The sequence below is a fragment of the Chaetomium strumarium genome, assembly GCF_033439665.1.
Source record: "Chaetomium strumarium strain CBS 333.67 chromosome Unknown B0T15scaffold_1, whole genome shotgun sequence".
NCBI lineage: Eukaryota > Fungi > Ascomycota > Sordariomycetes > Sordariales > Chaetomiaceae > Chaetomium > Chaetomium strumarium.
The window spans coordinates 3,250,565-3,265,817 of record NW_026944429.1 but is presented as its reverse complement, the minus strand read 5'-3'; the positions used below and the strand labels follow the sequence as shown (position 1 = coordinate 3,265,817).

Sequence of the window (15,253 nt, the reverse complement as noted above, 5' to 3'; positions counted from 1 at the left end):
ACGGTAACGCCAATTGGGACCGGAAGACGTGTACTCGAAAATGCGCTGAAAATTGCAGAGGTGTAAAGTACTCACTGGGTTGGCTATGTGGAGGCCGGATATGATGCTGTCCGACTGCGGTGTGGTTTTGTATGGGAGAGAAGGAGGGAGATTTGCAGAGGGCGATGGGGGGACGCTCTCGCTCGTATTTTACTATGGGCGGCTGATTGAATGAGGGGGCGGGTCCCTCTTTCCAGGCTTGGGCTCATAACAAAAAAAGCTGCGGCAGCAAGGGCTGATTTTTTGCCCGCGAAATTTGAGGGGGCGCGCGGCACCATCGCACTTCTGTCCGATTGCCTGGTCTTTACTGCAGCGCACGGATCACCGCAAAGTACTCTATACAAACACCATTGCATAGCTGGATGGTGCGCCGGTGTACCCAGTACGGATCCTGAGCACGCCAACACTCCCACAGGTTCAAGCTGAGACCTGCCGGGCAGTCAGGGGAGCAACAGATCCTGTCAAAAAACGCTATTAGGTGTTGTCTCAGAAGCTCAATGTTTTACCTGTCAGAACTCCAAGTATCGCTGACTCTCCTCGCTGAGTTTCTAGTAGATTCGTGGGTTCTTTATTAGGCTTGCGAGCAGCGAGACCCGGCTGCGCTGTCCAGATCTGTTAACGGAGTCGCATAATAACTACTAGCACTAGTACTAATATCCGATCTACGCGTGAACGGACGCGTAGTAGGACGAGGCTTTCTCTACGTGATAGAGTCTCGGGTGAAGGCCATTAGTACTAGCATGCATGTCTCTGTCTGCTGTTTACTAATAAGGTAGTGCTAGCAGACTACCGCGTCACGCAGAAAGAGGTCCTGTACTTTGTCTCTTGAAATTCTCGCAGGACCTCAAATACCACTAATACCAAGGTGTTTCTAACAGGAGGACCTACAGTGCTTTACGATACTACTAGTACTAGTAGTTACTAAGTACCCAGTGACCGCTACCTAGTGGGACGTGTAGGAGTTGAAGGAAAGGGGTGGAGTTAGGAGCCGGCACTTCCGCTCTGGCATTAGACAGAGGGTTTTGGCGCATTCGTTCTCTTTGCCAGTACCAAAGCGCCTTCTTCTCACCAAATATGTATACCTGGTCTGTACTGCATACAAATCAAGGCTGCTCACATAGTTTCTCTAGGTGGTATGGCACGTCCGTGCCGCTCTCCCTTATTTGGGTTGGCTCGTCAATCACACCCTTTCCGCGTGCGGTGTCACACAACGCGACACCCCAGACAAGTAGCACCTCTCCGGCTTTCTCCCTCTTGCCGGCAACCTAATAATGTACCTTACCTTTCCCTTCAGAGTAAGGTCCGAGCGAGCCAACACGCCGAACCGCGACGCGTTCGCTGTTTACACATTATACGCTGTCTCAGCCCGAACCCTTGCACGTGATATGTTGTCATCTCCAAGGCAGCCCCTCCGTCAAGTCGTACTGACGAAATTGGCTTTCTTCTGTGATGGAGCTTGACGCGATGATATGCGGGGTAACCTACCTACTAGGCCTAGAGGTAACGAAGATCTCATCCTGCCAGCTGACTACGTATGTAGCTGTCCAACAACGCGCCCGAAGTCTTTTGGATGATGGTAGGTCTTCCTTCGCATAGCGAAGGATGTGGAAAGTCTACAGGTAGGTAGATGTTCTTGACTTGCTGTCACTGTGGCGGGTCGAGCACCAGGTCTCTTAGGCGCTCGTCCCGGACCCAGTCGATTCCACTTCCGGCTACAATCGTGCTCGCCGCACCCTTCATTATTTTCCATCTGTGGCGGCTGGACTTTACCTGGCCTTCCAGAACGGCTATTTCCCCTCTAAACCGTCCATGGGTAGGGCCGTTCGAGTCCTGACGGTCGGTTTTCCCAGCCAGTCGCAGGACTTCTGAGGCCAGCTTCCTGTTGCGCTGAGCGGTACGGAGATTCTCAACTTCAAGCTGCGCCAGACGATCCCTAGCTGTCTCCAACTCTGAACACAATCTGGCTGCTCTGGCTGCAGCTGCATCTCGCTGTTCAGTGTGGGGCAACAGGTCGCTTGACGTTCCAGACTGTCAGCACTCCAACTTATGGATCGTCGATCGTCAGGATGATTGATGGATCTGTATTTACCGTTCAACAGGTGAGGCATGGGTGGCATGATGGACCGCATTCAGAGTCGGCTGGACTGCCATCACAGTTTCCACAACACTGTTGCGCAGAGCTAGGGTTGCTCTTGCCTCTAAAAGCCGTGCCTGCTCGTCAGCCAACGCGTGCTCAGTGCCTTGCGAGGCATCAGTCTCTAGGAAACTGTTAGTACCAGGTATGGTATGTGTCTGATGGCAGGCCAAAGCGAATGACTTGGGGGATGTTACCTTCTGCATGATGATCCTGCCGTGACTGAAGAAGGGCGAGCTCGAGTTGAAGCCGTAGAAGTTCGTCGTAGAGAGCTAAAATATCGCTCTCGGTTTCCGTGAAGAGGAGAGAAGTGGGAGTTGTGGGTGAAGCCATGCTGCACTGAACACCTTGCTGTAGTACTATAGTCGAAAGACGGGCAGATTCAGTAGAGGTTGAAGGAAAGGTCCTTGGTATCAGCTCTTCAAGTTGGCGTCGAAACACAGGCCAAAGTTATCAAGATTCCGCACCTATGCAATAATGCAGAGCATGCGGCAGCAGATGCGCGGACCTGGTGTGAGCTTGGTTGGAGCTTTGCCGCCGGAATCTCGCACAGTACAGTGCGTGTACAATAATCAAGATCAGTGACACAGTGAGAGTACGTGGCCGTGAACCCGGGAACCCACGAATCGCTGGTCCCAAAACGAGGAGCAGTCGAAGGGAGGATTACCTAGGTATGTACAAAAACTCCGAAGTGAAGTAGTAGTGGTTACTTTACCTACCTACCCACTGGTGTTGTCGATTGATTTACAGTATATGGAATTAACATGTATCCATCTGTTGTGCATACTAGGCGATCCTCTGCGCTTCGTGGCACACTGATGGGGGCCTCTGCTCATAGCCACTGGCACCTGGGCAGGTGGCAGATGCCTGTACCACCGAGTCACTGCACAGTGTGGATACATGCTGCGGCGGACTAGGCGGACTAGGCGGCCTACGTGTGGTCATTTCGTGTGTCCATGTGCCTCCACGGACTCAACACTGCAGAGACCCGACAGTAGACCGGAGCGTCACGACTCGCCTGTCCTTTAGGGTCGTGTTCTCGCCGACCACCTCCTAATATCCATCTAGAACCCCCACCCTTCAGCTCTTCTGTCCCCATCCTTACCTACTTATTTACTTATTCCTGTATGACTGGGCCGGGCGCTGAAGCAGGGCGAACTGTCCATGGTGCCGCTTCGACGACGGAAGACGCGGACGAAGACGCAGATCGACGTACTCTGAGCCCTCTCAGCCTTTGTTTTTCCTCGGATGCTGGCTCAATCCTTGCCCATCCGAACACTACTTGATTCTCCGAGGCATGCTCGGACATGGCAACACAGGTGTTGGTGGCCCATACGGGCAAACGCCTGCAAATAGACGCTACGCAACTCTCCTCGTTAGCATCTCCCTGGCTTCTTAGCAAAGCCAATTCCGTTGTTGACAGTTTTCGTAGAGTTGATGACCTCAAAGCCTCGGTCGCCCGGCAGACTTCTATACCGGCTCAGTGTATCATTACCCTGACCCCGCAGGGGAAACCGCTGAGGTTACAGACCCTGCAGACTGAGGTAGGTGCCCTAAGATCCCCCGCCGGCCCGTGCAATGAAGTTGGGGGTCTGACAGCAAGCGACAGAAGGAAATATGCATCTACGACAACCGGCTGGTACAGGCACTCTCGTCAGGAGCTTCCCCACCCCCCAAGTCTGAGCTTCCGGTCCCGAAACGATACAACGTACCGAACCCACCGAATTCGATCGAGGACACGAGGTCCGTACAGTCATGGCAGGAGTTGTTTAAGACTCGGTGGGCATGGGCTCTCAAGCTGGTTGAGGACTGTCGGCAGATGGCTGCCGCAGCGTCGGAACGGTATAGCGAGCTGGACGTCATGTTGCGGTGCCTTGATGCCGCAGTGACCAACTTGGAGTCCGTCATCAAGGGGCTGGAGCCCAAGTACGCGGAGCTCCAAAAGTGGCTCCCGGCGGCACAGGCCGATTATGGCGCGCTGACGGCCGGATGGGAGCAGTATCTGTCTCTTGCGCGGAGCATCCCCGCGTCGCCCGCTATGGTCCGGTTCATGACCGGTCGCGATGTCGTCGATGCCGCCAGGCGCACACAGCGTCAGGTAACGCTCGAAGACTTGGTAGACCTGGAGACAGCGTCGAGAGCAGGCCGCCTTGCGCCTGCAGCACTGCGCAAGTTTAACAACCGGGTCGCAGACCTAGAAAAGGCTGCCACCCGCCTCTTCCAGGATGCCGAGGGCCTGTTTCGCGAATTTGAAAGGACGGTGGAACGCTCTGCCATGTCCCACAGCGGCGAATCTGAGCAGCTCCTTCACGACATTGAGGCGTTGGCCAAAAAGATCAACACGGACTACCAGACAACGCTCGAATACGGAAGCTCATCCCGGGATGTTCTGCTGCAGGCTTCCAAGATCGCTGCCAACCACACGGAGCGTCTGTTGCCGAGCATGAGCAAGCGGGCCATGGAAATGGACGACCTTCTTCGCTACGCAACGCAGGCACGGAACTCGATGGCCGCAGAGTCGATCGCGTTCATGCGCAATATTACGGATATCACGGCTTTGAGCCATAACGTCAAGTCGCAGATCAATTCCATGACCCAGGAAGAGGAACTTGCCACGTTCGACTATTTGCGGTTGATCCAGCAGGTCCCTTACATGTATGCGTCTTTCATGGCAGAGGCCATCAGGCGCCGCGAATGGTACGACAAGATGAAGGAAGACTCGTCGACCCTTGCGAATGAGGTGGCCCTGTTCCAGGAGGAGGAAGCCAAGCGGCGGAGGAGATGGTACAAGTCGGTTGGGAGCGCTTACGGGCCCGAGAATCCCAGCTTGGAAAACAACGTTCCTGGCTTGGAAGTGAACCTCCTCGGCGACGAGGAGCGGTGGCCGGCCATGACGAGGAGGGACCTCGAGGAGTTCCACGGGTTCTTGCAGACTAAGAAGGCTGATCCGGAGATCATCGAGGACATCGGAAAGATGATCGCAGAGATGAACAACCCCACCAGGCAGCAATCGAAGCGCATAAAGGCTTTCAAGAACGGCAGCATCCACGAGGCCGCTCTGGGACGGAGTGGGTTGTTAATCAGGGGTGATGATGACCTCCTCCGGTCTCTCCAAGACGACAAATCCAAACTGGAGAGCAAGCTGAAGACGGCCGAGAGCCGTGTGCGGCGACTCGAGGACCTGCTCCATCGGCAGACCCAGGCATCCCGGCCGAACTTGAACAACGTCTTCCAGATGCCCAACCAGCAGCTCTCCGACCGCGGTGACTCGACTATCTCAGTCAAGTCTCCACAGGCGTCGGAAGACCGGAGAAGATCAGTGGAAGGGCCCGATGCACTCATACTCCGAATCCAGCAACTGGAGGCTGAGCTGGGCGCGGAGAAGGAGCGCTCGGCGGATCTCGAGAAGGACCTTGATGGGCAGATGGCCTTGAACAATAATATCAAGGGCCAGATGGACGAAGCCAACTCCACCAAGAAAGACCTTCTGGAGAATCTGGAGGCGCTCAAGAGGGAGTTCACGGAAGAGCGGAAGTCGCTCGAGGACGAGATCAAGCGTCTACAAGCGCGGTTGGAGGATACAGAGGACGAGATGGAACATTTTGGCGAGTCCAGGGAGAACGAAAAGGCTACATATGACGAGACCGTTGACGCCCTGCGGCTTGAAATTGAAAGGCTGAAGAAGGAGAAGGACCAGGAGGCCCTCAGAATTAGAGGCCAAGTCGACACCCTGAGCGCAGAAACACGCTTGCAGCGTGAGACTATGGAAGCGCAAGAACGGCAGCTCCGGGTGATGCAAGACGAGGTCCAAGGGTACAGCAAGAAGGTCGATGCGCTCAGCGAGGTAGCGGACACGCAGCTACAGGCGCTACGGGATCTTTGGCACAAGTTCTCGCCGGGCCAAACTGTCCCCGATGGACTCTCCGAGCTCATTGAGAGAGTCTCCACGGAAGCCAGCAATGCACTGGCGAGGGTGCGAAGCCTCGATGGCGACATGTCCTCACTCCGCTTAGCACTCGATTCGGCGCAACGTGACGTCGAGTCGCTGAGCGCAGATAAAGCCGCAGCGGCGGAACGGCTGTCGGACGAGGAGGCGAAATCAGTTCGTCTTGGCGAAGCTCTTGCTAAGGAGCAGGCCAGAGCCCTCGTTCTGGAGGCCGAGCTAGCGGATACACGCGAGCAGCTCAGCCAACTGCGTGCTAAGGTTGCCGACGGGGAGAACGGCTCCGAATCTTTGCGGAAGGAGTTGGAGGAAGAGGAGAAGAAGGCCCGGCAGCTGAAGGAGAGACTGCAGGAATCGCAGGCAAAGCTGACAGGCCTTACGGTTCGGTTCGATACTCGCTCAGAGCACGCCAGAGACCTCACGCAGCGCCTGTACTCGCACAACGAGCGTCTCATGCACTTGCTCGAACGACTCGGCTTTTCGGTGACTCGGCAAGGCGGCAGCATGGTGATTCAAAAGGTCCCTAGGTCGGAGCGGTCGTCCCAAAACGCAAACGACTCGGATCCCAGTTCGTCGCTCCGCCGGTCAGGCACCATTGGCAGCCGCGCTGCGGTTGTCAGCAGTCTGGATCTTGATCTCCTCAACTGGGTGAACTGTCCCGATGCGGAGGCCGAGTTGGAGAAGTATGATGCCTATATCTCCTCCCTGGGGTCGTTCGACATGGATACCTTTTGCGAAGTTGTGTATCGGCGCGTGAGGGATGTCGAGCACATGGCCCGCAAGTTGCAGCGAGACGCGCGCGCATACCGCGAGAAGGCGCATGCCCTGCAAAAGGAAGCGCACGAGAAGATCGCGTACAAACACTTCAAGGAGGGCGATCTTGCCCTCTTCCTCCCGACGAGAAACCAGACGACCGGGGCGTGGGCGGCATTCAACGTAGGCTTCCCGCACTATTTCTTGCGCGAGCAGGAGGCACATCGACTGAGTAGCCGGGAGTGGCTCGTAGCGCGGATCTCGCGGATTCAAGAACGTGTTGTGGATCTGTCCAAGTCGCTCCAGAACCCGCCGGGACTGGGCAGGAAGGGGGCCGATGGCGGCACTGAGTCCGGCTCGGTCAACGACGATGATAACGACAACCCTTTTGACCTTTCCGACGGCCTCCGCTGGTACCTGATTGACGCCGCTGAGGATAAGTCGGGGGCGCCCTCCACGCCGGGCCTTGCTAAGAGCACAGTCGCGGCAAACAACGTCGAAGCCATGGCCGAGCGGCACACGCATGGGCGAGCAGGGCCGAAGGGGGGAGGGGCGGGAGGCCGCAGCGGCGTGGCCTCTGGCATTGAAGGGGTCAGCAAAACGCTGTCCAAGAGCCTCGAGAGCCGCCGATCCAGCACAGGCTCTAAGAAAGCCCTGCCATTTGCGATTGGTATTTCCAGAGGCCGGGACAGCGCCGCCAACAGCGAGACTAACTCACTGCGTGCCGTGCCCGCAGACACACCGACGCCAACAAGCCCCACGTCTCAGCATGCACGCCACGACTCGCAGCGGACTTCTACGAACGCCGCAGACGGAGCGCGGGCAACTAGCGGTAAAGTTGGCAACGATATCGACTCCCTCATGGGGCCCTAGAAGAGTAACCGCACCCCAACCGTAACAGCGGCGACGATAGGCGTGGGAAGGCCGTCTCCTAAACACCGTGACGAGAGACACCTATCAAGCCTGGTCACATGGGTTCTCAATCTCATGGGCTCAGCTAGGAATGCCCGAACGATGGCTGGGAGCAAGGTCGAACAGCAGTCTCTCAGCACGGCGCAGATGCATGGACATTCGAGCGCTTGTGTGCCCGTAGCTGGGAGAAGGCTTAGGTACATGAAAGGCCGGTTCCGCCGTGAGAAGTACCTACGTACGCACCTCAATTTAGCAAGGCTTGCGCTGGAGACCAGGTCATGTGCCCGTCGTGGGCAAATACCCGTCTCATCTGACATCCCAGAAAACAATTCTGTATACAGATAATGAAACATGTGTAACCTTTGTACATACGACTGAACTCAGTCGTTCAACGCCAGCACTGCTCGTTGCAAGTGATCCCAAGCCAGGGACCTGCTTCGCTCTCACGAAGCGGACTGTGAATCATCCTCGCCCGACCCTTCGCTCAGGGGTAGAATTTCAACCATCTTGCGTACGGGTTCCAGGTCAGTACCGCCAATCGATATCTCAACCTCCCAGCGGCCTAGCGCCTTGACTCTGTCGGCCTCCTCTGCCAGGCCCAAGAAGCGGATGTTTTCAGGTTCCAGCACAATGCGGCTGCCATCAGCATCCCCAGCCAGCAGGGTCTTGATGTGGCCCACGATATCGGTGGCGGACACGGAACCATAGATGGCGAGAGGAGCATTCGGCGCATTCGGCTCCGGCGCAGAATCAGCGTTTGCGGACGCAACGAGGGGGGAGATGGATGGGGCCGGGGCGGCGCCGGCCGGTGTCGGGGTCGGTACCGGGATCGGTTTGCGGCGGAAAGTGAGTGTCTCGGGAATCACAGTGGTTAGAAGGGTGTGGGCCTTTTCGGGCTGTTGTCGGTGTGTTGTCAGCGCCAGCCTGGGGAAACAGAGACAGATATACGAGCGAGTGCACACGTACCGGAGTGGTGAGAACAGTCATCGTTGGCACCACGGGCTCTGCAATTGGGTCTGGCTCGGCTGCCATGACGGTGCCGAAGGTGGTGTCCCGCTCGCCAATGTCATCGCGGGTCAGACCTAGCTCATAAAAGCGCGAGATCGTCATGTACTCTGCTTTCTTGTGCGGATACCACTCATTGCGCATGCGCCCTCGTTCGACCCGGAAGATGGAGTCTGGAAAGCTTAGGTCAGCTTCCTCAGATGCAACCGCCACACAAGGGAAAGCGCCCTCGCACGTTTGCGACCGAACTTCGGTATGTCTTCGAGCAAGCGGACGACAACGCCCTGGTCTTTCGGTCGAAGGTGGTTCGACTTTGTGCGGGACTGCACAAGCGAAACGGCGTTGCTGCTTCCATTGCCGCTCCCGAACGGCTGTGCTAGTCTTCGTATGCACCCCAGACACGTCGGTGCCCTCCTCACGAATGGTACCGACATTGTGTTGCGCCGTCGGGCAGGGAGAAACTGACTGCTGCTGCTTGGACGAGAGCTCCGTCCCGAAAATCTCAAGACTCCCGTGGACGTGACGGGAACGGGTCCTGCAGCCGACGGATAATCTTCGGTGTGGGTCAACCCGCCGTGGGGCCCCACCTTTCCGCTTCTGTAAGTTCTGTTTCGGGTTCCGACTTCTGATGCTTCATCAGCCATTGGTAAATCTGGGACACGCACGACCAAACATGCTGCTACCCCAGAACGGCTGAGCTTGTTCGCATCAAGGAAAGAGTACCATACAGTCAGGGGTTAAGGCTGACCAGTAATTATACATTATCTGTCATAGGTTGTTGAAGTCACTTTATAAAACAGCTTCACTACTGCCAATCTCCCAGGTTTTGGCCGCGGCCTAACCGATCAAGCCAGCGTTGGAGGTCCTCCGCCAGGTCATCTACAATTTCCGTCTCGACAATTCCCTCCTGCCACCCTAGAGAGATGTTGAGTTCCCCGCCCGTTACGCCGGCAACGCTGATGCCGATGACCGCCCCAGCGACGGTGGCACCCTGGGACATGATGGAACGCTGTATCTTCCAGCCCACCGTCGCCTCTTCGCTTCGCTCGTGGCCGCCCGGCATCGAGCCGATGTTGGAGACCTCCCATGTGTCTTGGCGCTGCTTGCCCACTTTGCTCATCCAGAACTGCTGCCAGTCGCTCACGTAACCAAGCAACCCCATAATGTCGTCGTGCGGGACTCGGTCCAGGTGCTCTTTCATGCTGCGCCGCAAGTCTGCCGCTACCCTCCAGATCTCCGCCTCCAGAGGTCCCTCACGCATGGCCGTAAGGGCCGGCGCGTCAAAGTAATGGGACTGAACTGTAACGAAATCGCCAAATGAACCTGTGCCGCCGCTGGTCTGAGGACCGGCTTCAATGAAGCGCCGCAGGTCAATGGGAGTCGAACTTCGGAACGCCTGCGCCTTTTCTCCGGGGATATGCTTGGCTAGAGAAGCCAGAACCAGAGCGTGCAGCAACGGGGTAAGTGTGGTCTGCTTCGCTCTGCAGGCGGCGAGAACATGCCCCACGCCGACCGTCGGAACGGTGACGAGTCGTAGTCGCGTTCGGCATGGCTCACGGGTGATGGTCTTCCCAGTCCACGGCGCCCCATGCTGATCCTTTCGAAACCACGCGGGCCCAAGCTCGCGCCACAGAGTCTGGAGCATAAACTTCCAGGACAATGTGAACTTGACGAGTTCTTCCTGGGGTGGAAGGAGCCCGCGAACACCGGCTGTGTCCAAAATGCGGCCAGAAAGTTGCGACGGTCGGGGCGACGGGTGGCTGAGCTCGTTGAGGAGATGGACATGAAACAACCTAGTGCTCCGTCCGTCTGCTATCGAATGGTGCACCGCCAACATGGCATCGAGCACAAGGGAACTTGGCTCCGATATAGCTCCCCAGACGACGACGGTCAGCTTCCATGGCGGTCGACGCTCTGTATCGGGAAAGCATCGATCGTGCTGGTCTTCAAGCATCCTAAGGAGACTCATGTCGCGAGCAGCGGGGTCCGTATTCGGCTTCTCGAGGAATTCGATATGGTGCTCAAGGTCGATGGACGGCCGTTGGACGAAGTGTGGCTTGTTGGTATGCTCGCCAACTATGCCGACACTCAAGGATGGGATGACGAGAACGACATTGGCAACGGCGGTCTCGAGCACATCACGGACGGATTGACCCCCGAGGCTTGCCAGTGGGATCGAGTACCGGCATGTGTTTACAACGCATTTGTAGAATCCAAGCGCGTGTCTTATCGACGAGTATATTTCGCTGGCGCGGTTGTCAGCCACCGCGTAGAGCAGCAACCTCGTTGACTTCTGGCTCGGATGGCCCGGGTTCGGGATGCGTATGTACATGTACGTACCACGGCCCAAGAGGGCGGACGAGGTTCAATGGAACATCCATGGAAAGTATCGAGGTATCGTATGACTGCAGTCAAATTGAATCTCGCCCTAATAACCGCTGGTTAGGTATGGCACCTTGTTTGGTTCCAGCTAAGAGTTGGCCGATTTATTTTATCTCAACTCCCGTCGTCCGGCATACCGGCCTTTATGTAGGGCCCCTGTGCGCGGCCCCGGAGGCCTCAAAATTCCCGGCATACCGGTAGTACTATAAGAAAATCCTGCGAGCTTCACTCACCCCTCCAGGCCCTCTTTTCTTGTATTTTTGGACTTATTTACCTCGAAGACAAGAGTCTAAAGTTGCCCAGGGTCCCTTCCAGGTTTACAGTCCGAGACAGTTTACATGAGCACTTGATGAGATAGTTAGATTGCTGAGAAAGTTGGAGACCACGAAATCGCCCTGGACATGCAAGGTACGTACAGTACGGATATCTTAGCACTTGCACTTATTACAGTATGACATACTGTGACCGCTGGGCTGCTTAGCCGCTAGCGGCCCCACTCGGGCTGGAACCGGCCGCCTCCGCCAAGTCCACCGCTCCACACCGACTTGGCGCGCTGCGTTGGAGCGTATCGTGGACCCTGCTGTCGTGGTATCGGGCTCCAACACACCTGCAACACATTGCATTTCGCACCATCAACCGCGGGGCACGCACGTCACTTTCTCTGATGTGTTCAGTTCCCGTACATTACGACTCAAAAAATGAAAGCGGATTCCACTAGCTTAAAAGCAGCGACCACCTAGTCCAGCACGTCTGTCTCCGCAATGCGACGTGGCTTGCATTCATTGTTAGCTCTCCTTGCAACCTCTGACAACTTCCCTCGAGACAGCGCGGACAGCAACATCTGATGGATCGCGATAAGACCCAAAGGACCGGGCCCAGGCCTGACAGCAGAGGCGCAGAGACGAATATCCGCTTCACCTCTCCGCTTACCATAACCAGCGCGTCTCGCAGAAGAAGCTTGTTTTCGCGACCCCGGCCCGAGGAAGATACGGCTCGCCCGACGAGCTCTGGCTCGGTCTCTGACACCAACGCTGCGTCGTCGAACACACGGATTCCTCGCCCCGCCGCTCAACGCCGTCCATTCACTCTTTCTGATGCCTATCGAATGGCCGAGGAAGAGGAGGCAGCTCAAGGATCACCCAGTCCAGCTCCGCGGTTGTGGCGATCTTCCACCGGTCGGAAGCTTACCAAGAAGCGGAATACTGGCTCGTTCAACTCCCAGCAAAGTGCAGGCCTTAACGAGAAGCATACCGGGGCCGTTCATGACGATGGCCCTGCCGACAACGGTGTCCAATCACAACAGAGCGATCTTTCCGATAGCACCTTCGACGAGAAGCTGCGTCAATATGCGCTCGATCAGCCAGTTTCAGAGGAGCCAGTTCGCCGGAGCAACGGCTTATTCTCCAGATCGAAACTCGGCAATAGGATTGTCGAGACGGGAAGGGGTCTAGTACGGAAATCCAGTGGGGGCAGCTTTGACGGAGGTGCCTCACCTCGACTCGCTAAAGCAACAAGTAGCCCATCGCTTTTGCGACGACTATCTGGGAGATGGGAATTAGGCGATACAGCTCCAGCTCGGGACTCGGCCGACGGAACACAACCCGACCAGGGTTCTCGCGAGGAGCTGCTACGGCGAAGCACCTCTTCACTCGCGAGAGCTGAAACAGCTGTTCCTGGCCCCCAGACTCCGAACAAGAGTTTTGCTTGGGAAGCCGATGCGGACTTTACAGCTGGCGACTTACAGGTGTCGGACAGCCCCCCTGTAGCTATCAAGCGCAGCAACACCAAGATTGATGAAATACGAGCTTTGGAGGCCGAGGTCAACGATCGCTTTACTGGAAGCCCTCCGCACCGGCCGCGGAATCTCATAGACAGCCTCCGCGCCCTGGAGAGCGAAGCCGCCCTGAAAGTGCCCAACGTGCCTCTAGAGTCAGACGAGGATTTTGACAAGGACACTCGACAAGCGGCAACAGAAACTGAGAATACAGTTTCACGGGCCCGGTCGGTCAGCCGAGCAAGCGCGTTGATGGACGAGCTTAGGTCGCGTGAGATCGAGACCTTATCTAGGAGAGCGCTCGCCACGGCTAGGCTGGATGAGTTTCGGGAAAGGAACATCGGGACGTCACGTTCACCATCGCCAGATATTGCGCGGAGGTCTAGCAAGGAGCCAATGCGGACATCCTCTTCCCTCGGCGACAGGTTGCGGAGACAGCACAGCGACGAGTTAGCGAATGCGGTGCGAGCTCAAGATGGCCCGACCCGCCCGGGTCACTCCTCGGGCGATGCAGCAGATACACGTAACGGCCAAGAGACAGGCGAAGACCAGGAGACTCACCGCAGTAGTTCACAATCGAAGGATGAGCCACGCGATGTCTTGCGCCGCTTGGCGGCTCACACAAGCGCGAGCGACGCGCCGGAAGTACAAACGGTTGTAGATAGCGAAGCCAATCCTGTGACTCGCAACCAGGACGTAACGGAAGGGGGGACTCAGAAAGAGTGGGACGGCGGCGCTAAGCGCGACGCTAGAACCGTCGCGTTCGTCGGGCTTCAGAGGCGTTCATCGGTCGAGTCGCGGCTTTCGAAGCGGAGAAGCTTCGTGAATTCAGAAGCGGACCCCACAGAGCGCATAGAGGGCGAAATGAAGCTCTTCGCACCGGTTAAGAACCAGTCGGAGAAGGGCTCGCTTCGGGCACCGTCGCCAGAGCCGGAGGAGACGCCTGAGGAGACACCCAAACCCACCAAACCCGATCCTTTGACGCTGCCTACTCCCAAGGTTATAGGGGCCTTCGTCGAGACGCCAGCCACCGTCAAGGTTGAGAACCCGGACGAGCCCGCCACGAGGACAGCTTCTGAGGACAAAGCCACCGAACACCAAGCGACCTCTTTAGGTGGCGTGCCGGCGGATGAGAGCGAGAATTCTAAGCCTCCGGCCCCCCCGCTTTTTAGACAGGGGAAGGATGGGGCGGAGCGGCGGAATCATAAGCGTGCACAGTCAGCTGCAAGTGACAGAGCTCCTGGCCGTTCATCGTCGCTCTCTGCCCGCCGGCGTGCCAGATCGTTCTCCCGAGGTCGCCGCCCGCTGGTCAACTCAGCCAGGCCGCCAACCGTCAAAGACGACCTTCTGGAAATCCAGCGGGCAAACCATATTGATGATTCAACGCTGGACGACATCGCTGAGCTGTTCGGCCATCAAGATCCCCTTGTCGCGGCCTTCGGCTCGGGTGTAGTGAAGACTGAGAACAGCGACAACGAAGCGGGCCCCAGGGAGAAGGAGCTCGAAGCGTACGACCGCCTGAATCGTTCTCTCCAGACTGGCCTTCTCGGCATCCGGACGGCAAAGCAAGGGATTGAGCAGCTTGAAACCAAAGTTTCGCAGGCCGATATCAAGGGGCATTTGCCCCATGAGGCTCACGGCGACAGGCCCGATGGATCATCCCCGTCGTGTCCGAGTTGCCATGGGTCAAAGGCCATGAAGGATACGGCCGTTACCTACGTCCATCTGCCCCTTCCCCGCCTCTGGCAACGGCGGCCAAGGTTTCGGTTTACGTTTCTCGGTCTTGGCCTGTTCTTGCTTTCGCTTTGGTACATTGCAGAATCCTTGATGTGCTTCCAGTACTGCAAACCGGAATACTGTTACCCCGGCATGGCATGCGACTGGTCCTCGGATGATCCGCTCTGGGGCTACGCCATTCCCGTGAAGCTAGACCAGTGGATGACTGGCGGACGAGGCAGAGAGTTGGCGCACCACCTTCGCCCCGAAGTGGAGGACTGGTTGGCCGATATGTGGGACGCTGCAACGGGAACTGATATCGGTACGGTAGACACGTCTCGCTACAGCTGGGAGCAGAAGCGGCAACATAGGAGACGACTGGCCAAGAAGGGCCTTCGCAAACCCTTTGTCGAGCGGCCAGAGGACAAGGCCGTGTTCAACTTGTGGAGATCCGTCAGACAGGCTAAGGAGAAGGCACGGGCTGCACATGAGATGGGGTATGAGCTAGATGAAGATGAGAGCATAACTCGTGATGAGAAGCTCTAGAGAGTAGGTTGGAGGATGCTTTGTTGTTGGATTGCTTAGAGATGGGAGC

The 15,253-nt window shown here is 56.9% G+C and overlaps 4 protein-coding genes across 4 annotated transcripts; 1 reads left to right on the top strand and 3 right to left on the bottom strand.

Moving 5' to 3' along the window:
- Window positions 1-1,553: 1,553 nt before the first annotated feature.
- On the bottom strand, window positions 1,554-2,628 carry B0T15DRAFT_33306 (centromere protein H (CENP-H)-domain-containing protein). The gene is made up of 3 exons (XM_062864129.1): window positions 2,371-2,628; window positions 2,129-2,297; window positions 1,554-2,053 (listed from the first exon to the last, which is right to left on the bottom strand). Exons 1-3 carry the CDS (start codon window positions 2,504-2,506, stop codon window positions 1,684-1,686), a joined length of 675 nt encoding a protein of 224 aa, XP_062726103.1. The 5' UTR covers window positions 2,507-2,628; the 3' UTR covers window positions 1,554-1,683.
- A 5,596-nt stretch (window positions 2,629-8,224) lies between these two features.
- Window positions 8,225-9,220, bottom strand: B0T15DRAFT_489004 (uncharacterized protein; the record flags this gene model as incomplete). Its single annotated transcript, XM_062866561.1, has 3 exons — window positions 8,225-8,677; window positions 8,748-8,959; window positions 9,022-9,220. The coding sequence occupies 3 exons, from the start codon at window positions 9,218-9,220 to the stop codon at window positions 8,225-8,227; spliced, it is 864 nt and encodes a 287-aa protein (XP_062726102.1).
- Window positions 9,221-9,537: 317 nt separating this feature from the next.
- B0T15DRAFT_32912 (alcohol acetyltransferase) lies at window positions 9,538-11,381 on the bottom strand. Its single transcript, XM_062864125.1, has 2 exons — window positions 11,127-11,381; window positions 9,538-11,032 (listed from the first exon to the last, which is right to left on the bottom strand). Exons 1-2 carry the CDS (start codon window positions 11,165-11,167, stop codon window positions 9,592-9,594), a joined length of 1,482 nt encoding a protein of 493 aa, XP_062726101.1. The 5' UTR covers window positions 11,168-11,381; the 3' UTR covers window positions 9,538-9,591.
- Window positions 11,382-11,901: 520 nt separating this feature from the next.
- B0T15DRAFT_32910 (uncharacterized protein) lies at window positions 11,902-15,221 on the top strand. Its single transcript, XM_062864124.1, has one exon. The coding sequence runs from the start codon at window positions 12,013-12,015 to the stop codon at window positions 15,202-15,204; it is 3,192 nt and encodes a 1,063-aa protein (XP_062726100.1). The 5' UTR covers window positions 11,902-12,012; the 3' UTR covers window positions 15,205-15,221.
- Window positions 15,222-15,253: the final 32 nt, after the last annotated feature.